This window comes from Phyllobates terribilis, unplaced genomic scaffold (genome assembly GCF_046119375.1).
Source record: "Phyllobates terribilis strain yellow unplaced genomic scaffold, ASM4611937v1 Scaffold_5__5_contigs__length_657084704, whole genome shotgun sequence".
Classification (NCBI taxonomy): Eukaryota; Metazoa; Chordata; class Amphibia; order Anura; family Dendrobatidae; genus Phyllobates; species Phyllobates terribilis.
Window position 1 is genome coordinate 18,380,103 of NW_027362765.1, and position 18,955 is coordinate 18,399,057.

General features: G+C 46.9%; 2 protein-coding genes across 3 annotated transcripts; both read left to right on the forward strand.

The window, feature by feature from the left end:
- The first annotated feature begins 2,190 nt into the window (after positions 1 to 2,190).
- LOC141271761 (gastrula zinc finger protein XlCGF66.1-like) lies at positions 2,191 to 10,581 on the forward strand. 2 transcript variants are annotated; one of them, XM_073681871.1, is made up of 7 exons: positions 2,191 to 2,273; positions 2,771 to 2,909; positions 3,039 to 3,218; positions 3,301 to 3,424; positions 3,508 to 3,605; positions 4,609 to 4,699; positions 10,453 to 10,581. In XM_073681871.1, exons 2-6 carry the CDS (start codon positions 2,832 to 2,834, stop codon positions 4,672 to 4,674), a joined length of 546 nt encoding a protein of 181 aa, XP_073537972.1. In that variant the 5' UTR covers positions 2,191 to 2,273; positions 2,771 to 2,831; the 3' UTR covers positions 4,675 to 4,699; positions 10,453 to 10,581. The 2 variants fall into 2 exon arrangements, with proteins under 2 accessions (XP_073537972.1, XP_073537971.1); XM_073681870.1 differs by lacking the exon at positions 10,453 to 10,581 and adding an exon at positions 10,192 to 10,328.
- On the forward strand, positions 10,216 to 12,511 carry LOC141271762 (uncharacterized). Its single transcript, XM_073681872.1, has 3 exons — positions 10,216 to 11,365; positions 11,614 to 12,044; positions 12,152 to 12,511. The coding sequence occupies exons 1-3, from the start codon at positions 10,827 to 10,829 to the stop codon at positions 12,427 to 12,429; spliced, it is 1,248 nt and encodes a 415-aa protein (XP_073537973.1). The 5' UTR covers positions 10,216 to 10,826; the 3' UTR covers positions 12,430 to 12,511.
- Positions 12,512 to 18,955: the final 6,444 nt, after the last annotated feature.

Consider the following 18,955-nt stretch of genomic DNA (forward strand, 5'->3'; position numbering starts at 1 on the left):
AGGTGGGCCGCCAGACAGGGACATAGACGTGACGGCCCGCCGTAGATGACGAACTTCCGCTGATGTCATCGGCGTGATGGCCCGCGGCTGATGACGCATTTCCGCTGATGTCAGCGGTAGGAGGTGCAGCCACAACCGGGTAAGGCCGCAACTGTGGATTCCTCCCGGCCCGACGGGAGTGCCTGTATGCTGCGGCCCATGCCAGAGGGGCTCCTGCGCTGGCGCCGAGCCCGTGGTCCATCCAGGGAAAACTTCAACGGGGGGGCGCGATCTTCGTGCTGGACGCTCCAGCAGTCCTGCCGCAGCCACATCGCCAACCGCTACACGTCCCATTATGCGGGGAACCTGTTCTTCTAGCCATCCAAGGGGGTATCCCCTGGCTGTCGTCCGGAGGGCCTCCAGCAATTCTTCAGCCGACGCCATGAAGGTCAATGTGGTCACTTTTCTCTTGTCCTGGGAGCGAGAAAGTGACCCAACCCCGCCCCCAGGTCACCTTTTAAACCCCCTATTTATGCCCCCCACCTTTTCCAAACCTATGTCATGTAGGCTTCTGCCCGCTGCCCTGGCCTAGGGCTCCAGCCTCTCATTTCACAATACGCTGCTTCACAGAACCAAACACTCACAATGCACTACCCCACACTCCACAGAACTAAACATTTACAACATGCTGACCAGCATTGTACACATGGCTCTGCTCCGTACACCTTGTACACACGCGGCTCCACTCCGTACACGTTGAACACATGCGGCTATGCTCCGTACGCTTCAAACACACGCAGCTCCGCTCTGTACGCTTCAAACACACGCAGCTCCGCTCTGTACGCTTCAAACACACGTGGCTCGGCACGCTTCGAACACACGCGGCTCCGCTCCGTACGCCTCGTAAACGCGCGGCTCCGCACGCCTCGTACACGCTCAGCTCCGCTCCATACGCCTCGTACACACGCGGCTCTGCTCCGTACACCTCGTACACACGCGTCTCCGCTCCGCACACCTCGTACACACACGGCTCCGCTCCGTACACCTCGTACACACACGGCTCCGCTCCGTACACCTAGCACAAGCGCGGCTCTGCTCCGTACACCTCGTACACACGCGTCTCCGCTCCGCACACCTCGTACACACGCGGCTCCGCTCCGTACACCTCGTACACACGCGGCTCCGCTCCGTACACCTCGTACACACGCGGCTCCGCTCCGTACACCTCGTACACACGCGGCTCCGCTCCGTACACCTCGTACACCTCGTACACACGCGGCTCCGCTCCGTACACCTCGTACACACGCGGCTCCGCTCCGTACGCCTCGTACACACACGGCTCCGCTCCGTACACCTCGTACACACACGGTTCCGCTCCGTACACCTCGTACACACGCGGCTCCGCTCCGTACACCTCGTACACACGCGGCTCCGCTCCGTACGCCTCGTACACACGCGGCTCCGCTCCGTACGCCTCGTACACACACGGCTCCGCTCCGTACACCTCGTACACACGCGGTTCCGCTCCGTACACCTCGTACACACGCGGCTCCGCTCCGTACGCCTCGTACACACACGGCTCCGCTCCGTACACCTCGTACACACACGGTTCCGCTCCGTACACCTAGCACAAGCGCGGCTCTGCTCCGTACACCTCGTACACACGCGTCTCCGCTCCGCACACCTCGTACACACACGGCTCCGCTCCGTACACCTCGTACACACACGGCTCTGCTCCGTACACCTCGTACACACACGGCTCTGCTCCGTACACCTCGTACACACACGGCTCCGCTCCGTACGCCTCGTACACACGCGGCTCCGCTCCGTACGCCTCGTACACACGCGGCTCCGCTCCGTACGCCTCGTACACACGCGGCTCCGCTCCGTACGCCTCGTACACACGCGGCTCCGCTCCGTACGCCTCGTACACACGCGGCTCCGCTCCGTACACCTCGTACACACGCGGCTCCGCTCCGTACACCTCGTACACACGCGGCTCCGCTCCGTACACCTCGTACACACACGGCTCTGCTCCGTACACCTCGTACACACACGGCTCTGCTCCGTACGCCTCGCACACACACGGCTCTGCTACATCCACACTGTAAACCCCTCCTGACCCCACACATAAACTTCCCCTCATCCAGCACCATGACAACCAGCACAGCAGAGTCCTGCATCCACTGAGGCCCCTGATCATGTGACCCCTGACTCCTCCCCTCCTGTGACCTCATCACAGGTCCTGTGCGCACAGAACAGCCATATATGTGGTGGCGGCTCTGCAGGTGGAGGTATGTTTATCTTAAGTCATGTGGCAACACTCATTAAAGGGTTGATATTGACTTTTAGGATTGTTACTTCCAGTAGGTGGTACTAGAGTTCCTGTCCTCTTCTATGAAGAGACAGTTTGGATATTTATTTCCCAGAGGAGTATTGCATGGCCTATAATTCTCCTTACACTGACATGTCACTCTCAGTCTCTCCATATGGAGAAACATTACCCCTTAGACCCCAGTCAGAGGCCTCTCATATAGCTAAATCCAATCTCTTGTTTTGCACTGAGGAGGAGCATCCCCTCAAAACACTGTCTGCAAATTGAGATTCTGGTTTGGCTTTTATCCTAAGTCATGTGGCAAGGCTCATTAAAGGGTCTATTGGTAGGATACTGGTAAGAACAGGAAGCATCTAAAGTTATTGCAGACAGACGCTCCCCCTGCTTACACAGGCCCGACCGCACACCCAGCTGTCATATTTTGTTTTGACACCGGCTCATCTTCTATCCATTCAGGTTCCTATAATAAAGGATACTGATATATATCTATAGAATTTTCCTGATTTACCCATGAAGCATGGATATAGACAGAGACAAGATGGTGGAGAGGATATTACACTTCACCCTAGAGATCCTTTTCCGGCTTACTGGAGAGGTGAGAGATTCTGATGACATCACATTACATCATTCTTATCTATGGGAATAACAGATGGACAGAACTGGAGAGGTGAGGACTCTGGAAATGTCTGTAGTGAGATTTATTAATGTGTCTTTCCATAACCAGGATTACACAGTAGTGAAGAAGACCTCTAGTGAGAGCTGTCAGGACCCTGTGTTTGAGGGATGGGGAAGACCCCTGAGCCCAATCACAGGGCTTCCACCTCACCCCCTGATACATGAGGACATCAATGACCAGAAGATCCTAGAACTCACCTATAAAATGATTGAGCGGCTGACTGGAGAGGTGACACTGCTGGGAATGCTGGGACATTATATAGTAAAGCTATGAAGGGATCAGGGAATGACAGTATCATTGTACGTGTCAGGTTCCTATAAGATGTCAGAATGTCACCGTCTATTTCTCCATGGAGGAGTGGGAGTATTTAGAAGGACACACAGATCTGTACAAGGACGTCATGATGGAGGTTCCCCAGACCCTCATATCACAACGTAATAGACAGGACTAAATATAGACGGCTTATGATTATCTGTATGTAAAGAATGAATTCAGTCCCTGTATGTGTTTTCTCCAGATCTATCGAGTAAGAGGACAACACCAGAGAGATGTCCCCGTCCTCTTCTTCCACAGGACTGTAAACAAGAAGATCCCAATGTTCCTCAGGATCATCAGGTAGATGGAGAGAAGGTGTCATGAGATCTCCCCTATGATGTGTAGACTGCTGTGAAGGTCTTGTGCCCAGTCTTGTTTTATCAACCAGTATAATCCAATGCATGGCCAATTTATTAGAGACATCTGTCCTTTTTGTGATTGCAGCGTCCCTGTATGGAATTTAGACCAGTGTCCTCGATGGGTTGCATAAAATCAAGTGATCAAGTTTTCTGTGTATCAGTTTCAGTGTGAATCCTCATTATAATGTGGAACTCAAGCAATCTGAGAGAGTTCAAACAATGTATTGTCATTATTGGTAGCTTGAGCCAGTATTTCCAAAACAGCCAAACTTGTAGCATTTTTTACATGCAACTTTGTGTGGAGAGTATATCAGAAATGTTGTTGTCATATGGGTATAACCAACTCATCAATTAAAAAAGGAGAGAACATGGCGAGCAGGGACCAGCCCTGCTCCTGAAAGTGACGTCTGTTTCGGGTGCGGGTCTGGTCTCTGCTCTCTTTACAATGCGCATTAACAGTGCACTCTCTTGCCAGCTCACCACTTCTCATTAGAGCTGGCGAGGGAGTGCACTGTCACTGTGCATTGAAAAGACTATTGCACAATGACAAGGGAGCTTGAACTGAGCACACTTTGGAATTGACAACCGACACATGCTCAGTAGAGCAGCGACTAACACAGCCCCGAAATGAACATCACTGATGACGCTTCTTTTCAGGGTGGTGACAGAGGCTGCGGCAATGATCGTCCCATTTGAGTTTCTCTGCATGCGGTGGGGATTCTCAAATGAAATGTCATCAAAACGGAAGTAGGTAAAAAAAAAAAAAATAAAGCAGTTAGATGGGGTAGAGAGGGAACAGTAGGGGCTTTTTAATTAAAGTATATTAGAAAACAGATTAAATTATTACAATAAATAGACAGACATTTAGGACTGAAATCAATTTTAGTTTAGTTATTTATTTATTTTTTTAATCTGTCTTTGATTTTCACAATATTTTTTTTCAGGGTGAAGATCTGACCCATAATAATACTACAGAGACATATGTGAGAGGTGACGAGCGGTGTAAATAGGAGATTACTACAGATAACCATCCAGGTGAATAGTAACCACTAAATGCTGAGAAGTCACAGATTGTTCTCAGTCACTAATTGCTACAATCATAGTTACATAGCACTGTTGTGGAAACCCTTTTCTCGGAAAAGCTAGTTTGGGCTGAGACACATAAGGGTCTCCAGATCTGCTGACGTTAGTCAAATTAGGAATGATGCATCGGAGACAAGAAATACATAGCCATATCTGCCAGTGTAGGTGGCTTGTCCACCCTGCTCATATAGGTGGAGATTTTTCTTGACTAACTAAAAGGGGAGGTATCACATCAATACCAAAATGATTACTTACTTAGCAAAAAGGAATAAATAATCTCCACCTTCATGGCAGTTCTAAGCCTTTAAACAGTTTACTATAAAAAAAATGCCCTCTCTTGCACAACAAGGCTTATGAAATCTAATGAAAAGATTATATTTAATGTGACTAAATGAGAATATATGATAGCCTTTCGATGACACACAGCGTAAGCAGTTTCTCAGAATCAACAAACCTACACTATATTGGTATATGCATATATTGTAAAAATATGTATAAAATGTCAGTTTTTGGTTTATTTTCTTCTGTAAATATTTCTGCTAATTATTTTTTTATTAATTTATTTTATACTTATTTATATTTTTTACATAATTTGTTTAAAAAACGGCTCACATAGGACATCAATTAAAAAAACATCTCATGGAAAAATAAAAGACCTTACCAACACCAGGTCAGAATACCAATTCACTAGCAAAATGCAACAGCCCCCATGATAAAGGCGGGGGCAGCACATGTACAATATGCTGATAAATCAGCCACTCACAAACTTACTAATTGATGCAGGGGGTATTTGCCTAGTATTAAGAATGCACACAGATGAGGCTTGCATAGGTCACCAGTCACACAGATATATGTGATGCACAGTGTCTAGCTTAGAGCCTATTGATCAGGGCCGGCTCCAGGTTTTTCTGGGCCCCGGGCGAAAGAGTCTCAGTGGGCCCCTTTAATACATACCACGATTCATGATGCACAGATACCGCAGAGAAATATATATATATAGCACAATGCAAAGATTTCACTTCTTACATTACATGAGTGATATCCATTGTAAATTCCACAATAGCTCAGAAACCGGTGAATCGCTCCACACAGAATACTGGCCCCCATATAAGGCTCCATACGGAATACTGGCCCCCATATAAGGCTCCATACGGAATACTGGCCCCCATATAAGGCCCCATACGGAATACTGGCCCCCATATAAGGCCCCATACGGAATACTGGCCCCCATATAAGGCCCCATACGGAATACTGGCCCCCATATAAGGCCCCATACGGAATACTGGCCCCCATATAAGGCCCCATACGGAATACTGGCCCCCATATAAGGCCCCATACGGAATACTGGCCCCCATATAAGGCCCCATACGGAATACTGGCCCCCATATAAGGCCCCATACTGAATACTAGCCCCCATATAAGGCCCCATACGGAATACTGGCCCCCATATAAGGCCCCATACGGAATACTGGCCCCCATATAAGGCCCCATACGGAATACTGGCCCCCATATAAGGCCCCATACGGAATACTGGCCCCCATATAAGGCCCCATACGGAATACTGGCCCCCATATAAGGCCCCATACGGAATACTGGCCCCCATATAAGGCCCCATACGGAATACTGGCCCCCATATAAGGCCCCATACGGAATACTGGCCCCCATATAAGGCCCCATACGGAATACTGGCCCCCATATAAGGCCCCATACGGAATACTGGCCCCCATATAAGGCCCCATACGGAATACTGGCCCCCATATAAGGCCCCATACGGAATACTGGCCCCCATATAAGGCCCCATACGGAATACTGGCCCCCATATAAGGCCCCATACGGAATACTGGCCCCCATATAATGCTCCATACGGAATACTGGCCCCCATATAAGGCCCCATACGGAATACTGGCCCCCATATAAGGCCCCATACGGAATACTGGCCCCCATATAAGGCCTCATATGGAATACTGGCCCCCATATAATGCCCCATACGGAATACTGGCCCCCATATAAGGCCCCATACGGAATACTGGCCCCCATATAAGCCCCCATACGGAATACTGGCCCCCATATAAGGCCCCATACGGAATACTGGCCCCCATATAAGGCTCCATACGGAATACTGGCCCCCATATAAGGCCCCATACGGAATACTGGCCCCCATATAAGGCCCCATACGGAATACTGGCCCCCATATAAGGCCCCATACGGAATACTGGCCCCCATATAAGGCCCCATACGGAATACTGGCCCCCATATAAGGCTCCATACGGAATACTGGCCCCCATATAAGGCCCCATACGGAATACTGGCCCCCATATAAGGCCCCATACGGAATACTGGCCCCCATATAAGGCCCCATACGGAATACTGGCCCCCATATAAGGCCCCATACGGAATACTGGCCCCCATATAAGGCCCCATACGGAATACTGGCCCCCATATAAGGCCCCATACGGAATACTGGCCCCCATATAAGGCCCCATACGGAATACTGGCCCCCATATAAGGCCCCATACGGAATACTGGCCCTCATATAAGGCCCCATACGGAATACTGGCCCCCATATAAGGCCCCATACGGAATACTGGCCCCCATATAAGGCCCCATACGGAATACTGGCCCCCATATAAGGCCCCATACGGAATACTGGCCCCCATATAAGGCCCCATACGGAATACTGGCCCCCATATAAGGCCCCATACGGAATACTGGCCCCCATATAAGGCCCCATACGGAATTCTGGCCCCCATATAAGGCTCCATACGGAATACTGGCCCCCATATAAGGCTCCATACGGAATACTGGCCCCCATATAAGGCTTCATACGGAATACTGGCCCCCATATAAGGCCCCATACGGAATACTGGCCCCCATATAAGGCTCCATACGGAATACTGGCCCCCATATAAGGCTCCATACGGAATACTGGCCCCCATATAAGGCTCCATACGGAATACTGGCCCCCATATAAGGCTCCATACGGAATACTGGCCCCCTTATAAAGCTCCATACAGGATACTGGCCCCCATATAACGCTCCATACAGGATACTGGTCCCCTTATAACTCTTCATTCAGGATACTGGCCCCCATATAATGCTCCATGCAGGCTGTTACCCCCCACATAATGCCCCATACAGGCTGTCCCCCCCCTTATAATGCTCCATGCAGGCAGTTAACCCCCACATAATGCCCCATACAGGCTGTCCCCCCCCCTTATAATGCTCCATGCAAGCTGTTCCCCCCACATAAAACACTATGCAGGCTGCCCCCCCCTAATAATGCCCCATGCAGGCTGTTCCCCCCCTTATAATGCCCCATGCAGGCTGTCACCCCTCTTCTTTATAATGCCCCATGCAGGATGTACCCCCCCTCTTTATAAGGCCCCATGCAGGCTGTCACCCCCTCTCTCTATAATGTCCCATGCAGGATGTCACCCCCTCTCTCTATAATGCCCCATGCAGGATGTCACCCCCCCTCTCTTTATAATGACCCATGCAGGATGGCTCCCCCCCCTCTCTTTATAAGGCCCCATGCAGGATGTCACCCCCCTCTCTTTATAATGCCCCATGCAGGATGTTACCCCCCCCTTTATAATGCCCCATGCAGGATGTCACCCCCCCCCATATTATGCCCCATGCAGGATGTCACCCCCCCATATTATGCCCCATGCCTCCATACAATAAAAAAAAAATCAAATACTCACCTCACTCCTCCTCACCTGCTGCAGCTGCTCGGGTCCGGACTCCAGCGCTCCCTGTGACGGCTCAGGGGAGCACGCGGTGGAAAGACGTCACCGCATCCTCTGACCTGAGACGTCACAGGGAGCGCAGAGCAGGAAGACAGCGGATCTCCGGAGGCATGGGGAGAGGTAAGTATCCGGCTGCCCGGGCCCTGAGCAAGCGGGAGAGAAGGGCGGGCGCTGACACCGCTCTCTTCCGCCCATAGCCCGGCAGGGTGCGCGACCGCCAGTGGGCCCCTCTGCCTGCTCAGGGCCCCGGCACTTGCCCGGGTGCGCCGGGTGCTGACGCCGGCCCTGCTATCGATGACACCCATGCTATTAGATCAGGCGGGCTGTCCAGCACTATGTAAGTGCACTCCACAAGGACTGACACCCCAATTGACCCAGCCAACATTAAAGGGCTTCTTTTTCTGTGTGTTTTTTTTCCATAATTTTTTTTACCAACAGATCATAAAAGATATTTGGGGAACATTTTTTTATTCATTTTTGCCCACTGTAACTGGGACATCCATACGAACACCAGATAAAGGGGAAAACAGCTCAATGCTGTGCCAGGTGTCATTGATCTACCAGGGCCGAGCAGCTCTGCTACGCCTGCAGAGGCCTGGCGATTATGTGATCTGCATAGCATTCACTTAGCGCTATGAAGCCGAAAAAGGAGAAAGCAGAAGCGGTAATAAATTGCTTTGATCTTGTACCCTGGGTCATCACCCATGTGTGACTGCCAGGGAGAGTAGTAACTTTAACCCTGCACCATAAATTTACAATAGTGTGGATGGAGGGTGATTAAAGCACTGGATCTAAGGTCATAAATTATGGCACTTGGACATTAGCTGGTCAAGCTGTGTGATCTGCCAGAGAACACGGGACTAATAACCATGCCTTGCAAAAGTTAAACCTGTAAAGTTTTTTCAGATCCCTCTGTGCTCCCATAATTGTGATGAAAGCTGATGACTTTTCTTACTTCTGTTAAAAAACAAACAAAAAAGCAAACTTCAACTCTACACTTGCCCTAAAGTCATAATTTACATGTAGCTGAAGACACTGCTCCTTCCCTGTTCCCAGTTCTGTGCTGGAGTGAATGTAGTGGTCTGAAAGTTTAAGAAACGAGCACCTAATAGCTTTTGCTGGAAAATTCATAAGAAACAATGGGCGACCAGCGCACTTAAACGTGAACATATGAAGTAGTTGGCAGCAAAAGAGAAGTGAAAAATTAGAGAGCTCTAGTGGTGAACGAGCATGCTCGTTTAACCCTTTAACCTAGCACGCTCGGGTGTTGTCTCCTAGTATCTTCAGCGTGCTTGTATATTATGTTCGAGTCCCTGGGTTTGCATGATTTGCGCCTGTTAGACCGCCTCAACACATGCAGGGATTGCTTGTTTGTTAGGGTATCCTCACGTGTTGCAGACGCAGGGACTCAAACATAATGTACGAGCACGCCGTAGATACTCTGTAAGCACCTGAGCATGCTCGGTTGAAGGGTTAAACAAACACGCTCGCTCATCCCTAGGAAGCTCGTTTAGGTGCCTTAACATCTTAATCTATTGATCCATGCTTTAAGGTCTACTGTTGATGCCACTGTCTTAGTTGTTAATTGAATTTTACTACAATTTGCATAGAAATGTTAACATATAAATTCATTAAATATATCATTATATCCACTAATATACACTAATCCAACATTGTAATTGTAACACCACGAAGGAAAAGTCGTGGAATTATGAAAATCACAGGATGAATAGACTTATGAATGATTTGGAAATGATGACAAAAATGGAAACAACATTAAAACATCTGGATTTACTTATTATCGAGTATGAGAACCATGCACTGAAATCCCCACATTTACGGCCTTGGCTGCTATCAATGAGGTTATTAATGGTTGTCTGAGGAATGTTTTGCCACGCTGATTGAACTTGGACATGTATATCATCAAGGTTTCGCTGCAGCAATTTCTCTTTGCAGTTGCCGACCAATGTGCTCGATGGGACAAAAGTCCAGAGATGCTTCAAGATGTTTTAACATGGTTATGCTACTCAGGATGCTCATAGTAGCACGAGAGACATGTGTGTTGTGTTGAAAATGGCTCCAGGGATACTTTCAAGTAATGTTCCAAGACCAAATCAGAGCAAAATGGCAATGTAAAATGTAATTGAGATCTATCCTCTTCAGAAATGAGTCCTGCTTTTGTGTTTGACACAAAGATAGCCACTGTTTGATTTGAAGAACACGTGATCAACGTAAATGAAGAGGACTTCACAAGGAAACAAGAAAAGTGGCCAGGGAGCCATTTTTCAATACAACAATGTCCACATGTTGCTCACGTTACTGGGAGCAGTATGTGTGGCCTAAACGTGCTACCATGGCTGCAACATCTATCTTCTGATTCATTGAACACTGTTAAGTCAAATAAAAATAGCAGAAGGAATGTTGAACACGGAAGACCTTTCACAAGAAAGAAGCAATATTCATGTTCGGAATATGGGAAATGTCTCAAACAAAAAGTGGATCTTGTTAGACATCAGAGAATCCACACAGGGGAGAAGCCATTTTCATGTTCAGAATGTAAGAAATGTTTTATAACAAAATCATATCTTGTTAGACATTTGAGAACTCACACAGGGGAGAAACCATTTTCGTTCTCAGAATGTATGAAATGTTTTACTGAGAAATCAACTCTTGTTACACATCAGAGAATTCACACAGGGGAGAAGCCATTTCCATGTTCAGAATGTGGGAAAAATTGTACTACCAAATATAATCTTGCTGAACATCATAAAATTCACACTTGGGAAAAAACATTTTCATGTTCAGAATGTGGAAAATGTATTAAGACTAAACACCTTGTTAAACATATGAAAATTCACACAGGGGAGAGGCCAAATTTATGTTCAGAATGTGGGAAATGTTTTACAGAAAAAAAAAAAAATCTTGCTAAACATCTGAGAATTCACACAGAGGATAAGCCATATTCATGTTCAGAATGTGGGAAATATTTTAAACAGAAAGTGGATCTTGTTAAACATCAGAGAATCCACACAGGGGAGAAACCATTTTCATGTTCAGAATGTAGGAAATGTTTTATAACAAAATCATACCTTATTAGACATCAGACAACTCACACAGGGAGAAGCCATTTTCATGTTCAGAATGTGGGAAATGTTTTTCAACTAAAACAATTCTTGCTGAACATCAGAAAATTCACACAGGGGAGAAGCCATATTCATGTTTGGAATGTGGGAAATGTTTTACTAACAAATATAATCTTGCAATACATCAGAAAATTCACACAGAGGCAAAACCGTTTTCTTGTTCAGAATGTGGAAAATTCATTAAGAAAAAACACCTTGTTAAACATCTGAAAATTCACACAGGGGAAACGTCATTTTCATGTTCAGAATGTGGGAAATGTTTTACAGAAAAAGTAAATCTTGCTAAACATCTTATAAATCACACAGGGGAGAAGCCATATTCATGTTCGAAATGTGGGAAATGTTTTGATAACAAATCACATCATGTTGCACATCTAAGAATTCACACACATCACATCACATTTGGTTAAGCATTTGAGAATTCACACAGAGGAGAAGCCATTTTAATGTTCAGAATGAGGGAAAGGTTTTACAGAAAAAATAAATCTTGCTAAACATCAGAGAATTCAGAGGGGAGAAGCCATATTCATGTTCGGAATGTATGGAATGTTTTAATAAGAAACCATATCTTGTTGCACATCTCAGAACTCACACAGGGGAAAAGCCATTTTCATGTTCAGAATGTGAAAAATGTTTTACTCAGAAATCACATCTTGTTACCCATCTGAGAATTCACATGAGGAAGAGGCCATTTTCTTGTACACAATGTTGGAAAAGTTATACACAAAAAAGAAATCTCCCTGCCCATCTGAAAACTCGCACACGAGAAAAGACATTTTCGTGCCCCTAATGTTGGATATTTTTGTTTTAAAGGAATGTTTAAAGAGTAATACAAAAACAATAAAAGCACAAATGGTTACAATAAAACATAACACAGCTTTTACATATCAGAAGAATGAGTTCTACATATTATGTAAACAGTGTTACAATAAAAGTGTGGATTATTCATAATCACAATTTCTTATACTGATAAGAAAGGGTATGCTATGTATTTACAAAAATTGTGTTTAAAGGGATTGTCCACTAATAGGACAACCCCTTCTCAATCTGAGTGTCTGCCCCCGTTAAAATAAAAACACTTATACTCGCCTCCCGTGCCTGCGTCGTTCCAGCGGAGTCGGCACTTCCTCTCCTAGGGCTCACATTAGGTTGTAACATTTTGAAAGCCCTGCAGCCCACCAGCGCCGGCTTCACTGTCAATGCCTTTTGGACGAATAAGTAATCAAGAGGAAGTCAGATCTGCGACTGCTCTCCCACCCTCTCTTGATTACTTATACATTCGAAGGGCGGGAACAGGGAAGCTGACGATAATTGGGTGCAGGGCTGACGTGATGTAACAACGTCATGTAAGCCCTGGAAGAGCGAATGTTGACACCTCTGGAACGGTGCCGGCATGGGAGGTAAGTATAAGTGTTTTTATTTTAATGGCGGCAAACACTCAGATATTAAAGGGGTTGTCCTAGTAGTAGACAACTCTTTTAACTACTCCAACCAGGGTCAACAAAATATAAACAATCCACGCAGCTCTTGAAGGTCTAGTAGGATGTTTCCATTTTAACAATATAATGTAGTAGTATTTTATTTAGGGTGCGAGTAGCAACACTTACAGGCAGCTCATCCACCAATCCAAACAGACAGACCTTAAGATATATAATTCTTGGAGCACCTACATGGTTCTCTATAAATTCCAGAACATACTACCAATAATTTTGGAGTATTCCCCACTCCCATAATATGTGTATTACTGTTCCGTCACCCATTACACATCTTGGACATTTGAATATCCAAGAATCCAAAGGCACCAGAGGATAATCCTTAAAAAGTTAGATCTTTATTCCATAGTATTAAAAAATTCTAACAATAAGAAGATAACGCAATGTTTCTACCATATCTGGTGTTTCCTAAGCCTCAAAATACAACTATCAGCTTGAGAAAGGCCAGATATGGCTGAAACGTTGCCTTGTCTTCCTATTGTTGGGATTTTTAATACTATGGAATAAAGATCTAGCATTTTAAGGATTATCCTCTGGTGCCTCAGGATTCTTGGATATTCTATTGTTTTTGGGCCTAGTGGGAGACCATACCGAGCAAGCACAGAATTTATCAATGGGACTTGTACACTGGATTAAGTACATCTTGGACATTTCACAGATCCCAGCCTGCGCATTTTATAAAAACTGGGCTGAAACCAAATCTACTCATTACTGCCCACAGATGCTTCCATTTCACTTGGTCTAACACCTTTGCTTCATCAATAAAAAGCAAACTTCACTTTCCACAGTCTGAGCGCTTAAGCACAAGATAAGTGCAGAGTCTATGGAGGTTAATATCAGTTGTCTTACCGGGCATAAAGCATGGATTGTCTGCATGTATAATTTCATCAAGAACCCCACTGATCCTAGTTGCCAAAATTTTGGTAAAAATTTTAATATCATTATTTAGGAGTAAAATGGGTCTATAAGACCCACATTGATTAGGGTCATTACCAAGCTTAGGGATCAAGACTATCAGGGCTTCTCATAATGAACCTGGCAACAGTCTAGGTTATAGGATAGAATTGTACAGTTTAAGCAATTTTGATTGTACTACTCGAAATGAAAACAATCAGTCCTCAGAGATTTTCTATTGGGAAAGGACATAATGGCATCAGTCACGTCCTTTTCAGTTACGTCTCCAATCAGCAAAGCAGCACTATCCAGGAGAGCACTGGAAAGGAGATGGCATCCAAATGGCTGAGTTTATTTCCAAAGGTTCAGTAAATATGATACCATTCATATCCTCCATAGCAGCAACGGATGTGATATATCTGGGCAGAAAGACAAACTGGGACAGAAGGAAGTCCTACCTGAGCGCAGTAAATAAAATATTGTGAGAGATATAATGTTGCATATGCTCACCTTAATAGGTTGTGCTAGTCCATGCACAACTCAGGTAAAGATATCGTGTTAATAGGGGATCACCTCCAACGGATTGCAGCCCATCCATGTGGCATGGTTGCACTCCTGCCCAGGCCCAACAGTGGCCTCCACGTGTGTGTGAAAGTAAAAAGTATCCCGGCGGCGCTCCCGTGGATGAACTATAGGGATCCCCGTGAGGAGATTTGAAATGAACCACCTTATCGAATCTCTTAGTCTCAGATAAAAAAGGTGCATATCTATATATGCACCTGATGAAGGCTTTTTTAAGCATAACAATCCTTTTGTTTGTAAAACCTTTTATAAGAAAATAAAAATCACCTTTTTATCTGAGACTTAAAGATTCGATAAGGTGGTTCATTTCAAATCTCACGTGGATCCCTATAGATCATCCACGGGAGCGCCGCCGGGATCTTTTTCACTTTCATAGCTGCAACGGGGTATAGTGTCGCTCCTTGCTAGATAAGCTAACAAGTGCCCATTTTTGCCTCCATGATCAAACATATGATGCTGGGTATATAGAAGTTTATTTTTAGTATAATCAACTATTAAAATTATACACTGCTCAAAAAAATAAAGGGAACACTTAAACAACAGAATATAACTCCAAGTAAATCAAACTTCTGTGAAATCAAACTGTCCACTTAGGAAGCAACACTGATTGACAATCAATTTCACATGCTGTTCTGCAAATGGAATAGACAATAGATGGAAATTATTGGCAATTATCAAGACACACTCTAAAAAGCAATGGTTCTGCAGGTGGGGACCACAGACCACATCTCAGTACCAATGCTTTCTGGCTGATGTTTTGGTCACTTTTGAATGTTGGTTGTGCTTTCACACTCGTGGTAGCATGAGACGGACTCTACAAGCCACAGAAGTTGCTCAGGTAGTGCAGCTCATCCAGGAAGGCACATCAATGCGAGCTGTGGAAGGTTTGCTGTGTCTGTCAGGGTAGTGTCCAGAGCCTGGAGGCGCTACCTGGAGACAGGCCAGTACACCAGGAGATGTGGAGGGGGCCGTAGGAGGGAAACAACCCAGCAGCAGGACTGCTACCTCCGCCTTTGTGCAATGAGGAACAGGAGGAGCACTGCCAGAGCCCTGCAAAATGACCTCCAGCAGGCCACAAATGTGCATGTGTCTGCACAAACGGTTAGAAACCGACATGAGGGTGGTATGAGTGCCCGACGTCCACAGATGGGGGTTGTGCTCACAGCCCACACCGTGCAGGACGCTTGGCATTTGCCACAAAACACCAGGATTGGCAAAGTCGCCACTGGCGCCCTGTGCTCTTCACAGATGAAAGCAGGTTCACACTGAGCACATGTGACAGACGTGACAGAGTCTGGAGACGCCGTGGAGAGCGAACTGCTGCCTGCAACATCCTTCAGCATGACCGGTTTGGCAGTGGGTCAGTAATGGTGTGGGATGGCATTTCTTTGGAGGGCCGCACAGCCCTCCATGTGCTTGCCAGAGGTAGCCTGACTGCCATTAGGTACTGAGATGAGATCCTCAGACCTCTTGTGAGACCATATGCTGGTGCAGTTGGCCCTGGGTTCCTCCTAATGCAGGACAATGCCAGACCTCATGTGGCTGGAGTGTGTCAGTAGTTCCTGTAAGATGAAGACATTGAAGCTATGGACTGGCCCGCCCGTTCCCCAGACCTGAATCCGATTGAGCACACCTGGGACATCATGTCTCGCTCAATCCACCAACGTCACGTTGCACCACAGACTGTCCAGGAGTTGGCGGATACTTTAGTCCAGGTCTGGGAGGAGATCCCACAGGAGACCATCCTCAACCTCATCAGGAGCATGCCCAGGCGTTGTAGGGAAGTCATACAAGCACGTGGAGGCCACACACAATACTGAGCCTCATTTTGACTTGTTTTAAGGACATTACATGAAAGTTGGATCAGCTTGTAGTGTGTTTCTCCACTTTAATTTTGGGGGTGACTCCAAATCCAGGCCTCCGTTGGTTAATAAATTTGATTTCCATTGATGATTTTTGTGTGATTTTGTTGTCAGCACATTCAACTTTGTACAGAACAAAGTATTCAATGAGAATATTTCATTCATTCAGATCTAGGATGTGTTATTTGAGAGTTCCCTTTATTTTTTTTGAACAGAATATATTCTCTCCTTATGGCCCCCATACACATTAGAATAATTTCATCTGAATCTGCCGATTTCAACACGTTCGGCCAACAGTCTAATGTGTTTAGGGGTGCCGGCCAAATGATGGCCAAGGGAGATGTCAATCACACATGTCCAATTTCAGACTGCTGTTCACATTGTTCACCTGGAGATAAGTCACCGGCTGATGCGTCAGTCTTGGACTTTCCAACAGAGAACAGAGGAGCGCTTGGCCAAGCAAGAGTATTGGAGAGTTGGCTGAGATGGCTATCAGCCGAATAATCAACCAAACAATGTGTATGGCCAGATTATGTTGTTCAAATTGGAAGAGGGTTATCTGGGATGGGGTATGATACATAATTGGACTCAGTTTCAGACAGACGATTTTCTAAGGCCAGTTTAGTTCTTTGTAATGATTTGCTAAACTTTCAAAAGAGAAGGACCCCTACTAAAAGGCTTTAAAGGAAATCTGTTAGTAGAATCAACCCTCATAAGCTGTCTACATGAGCATAGAGGTCATAGAAAGTTGAATAAAATAATACATTAATATCTGTGATACAATGTTTAATTCCAGAGAATTTCACCTATCTCTTAATATGTAAATGAGCTGTTAAGATCTATAGGCCGGACATAGATCTCCCAGGGAGTCTGACTCCACACCTTATTGTAAATGAAAGGAGGCTTTACCAGTGTGAGCAGGGCCGGTGTCAGCACCCGGGGCCCTGAGCAGGCGGGGGGCCCACTTGCGGCTGGGCACCCCGCCGGGCTATGGGCGGAGGAGAGCGGTGCCAGCTCCCGCCCTTCTCCCCCGCTTGCTCAGGGCCCCAGCAGCCGGATACTTACATCTCCCCGTGCCTCCGCAGATCTGCTGTCTTCCTGCTGTGCGCTCCCTGTGATGTCTCTGGTCAGAGGGAGCGGTGACGCCTTTCCACCGCACACTTCCCTGAGCCATCACAGGCAGCGCAAAGCGGGAAGACGCCGGTGACGCTGGAGTCCGGACCTGAGCAGCGGCAGCAGGTGAGGAGGAGTGAGGTGAGTATTTGATTTTTTTTAATTTAATGTATGGAAGCATGGGGCATTATATGGGGGGGTGACATCCTGCATGGGGCATTATAAAGAGGGGGGGGTGACATCCTGCATGGGCATTATAAAGGGGGGGTGACATCCTGCATGGGGCATTATATGGGGGGCTGACATCCTGCATGGGGCATTATATCGGGGGTGACATCCTGCATAGGGCATTATAAAGGGGGGGGTGATATCCTGCATGGGGCATTATGAATGGGGGAGGTGACATCCTGCATGGGGCATTATATGGGGGGAGAAAGGGACATCCTGCAAGGGCATTATAAAGGGGGGGCTGACATCCCGCATGGGGCAGCATAAAGAGGGGGGGGGTGAAATCCTGCATGGGGCATTATAAAGGGGGGGTGACATCCTGCATGGGGCATTATATGGTGGGGGAAAGGGACATCCTGCATGGGCATTATAAAGGGGACCTGACATCCTGCATGGAGCATTATAAAGATGTGGGTGATATCCTGCATGGGGCATTATAAAGGGGGATGTGACATCCTGCATGGGGCATTGTATGGGGGGGCTGACATCCTGCATGGGGCATTATAAAGGGGGGGTGACATCCTGCATGGGGCATTATATGGGGGGGTGATATCCTGCATGGGACATTATATGGGGGGCGATATCCTGCATGGGGCATTATATGGGGGGGAATAGCCTGCATGGGGCATTATATGGGGGGGTGACATCCTGCATGGGGCATTATATGGGGGGTGATATCCTGCATGGGGCATTATATGGGGGGGGGGACAGCCTGCATGGGGCATTATATGGGGGGAAAGGGACATCCTGCATGGGACATTATATGGGGGAAAAAAGAGACATCCTGCATAGGACATTATATTGGGGGGAGAAGTGACATCCTGCATGGGGCATTATATGGGGGGGTGACATCCTGCATGGGGCATTATATGGAGGTGACATCCTGCATGGGGCATTATAAGGGGGGGTGACATCCTGCATGGGGCATTATAAGGGGGGGGGGACAGCCTGCATGGGGCATTATGTGGGGGGAACAGCCAGCATGGAGAATTATATGTGGGCCAGTATCCTGTATGGAGCGTTATATGGGGGCCAGTATCCTGTACGGAGCGTTTTATGGGGGCCAGTATTCTGTATGGAGCATTATATGGGGGCCAGTATTCTGTATGGAGCGTTACATGGGGACCAGTATCCTGTATGGAGC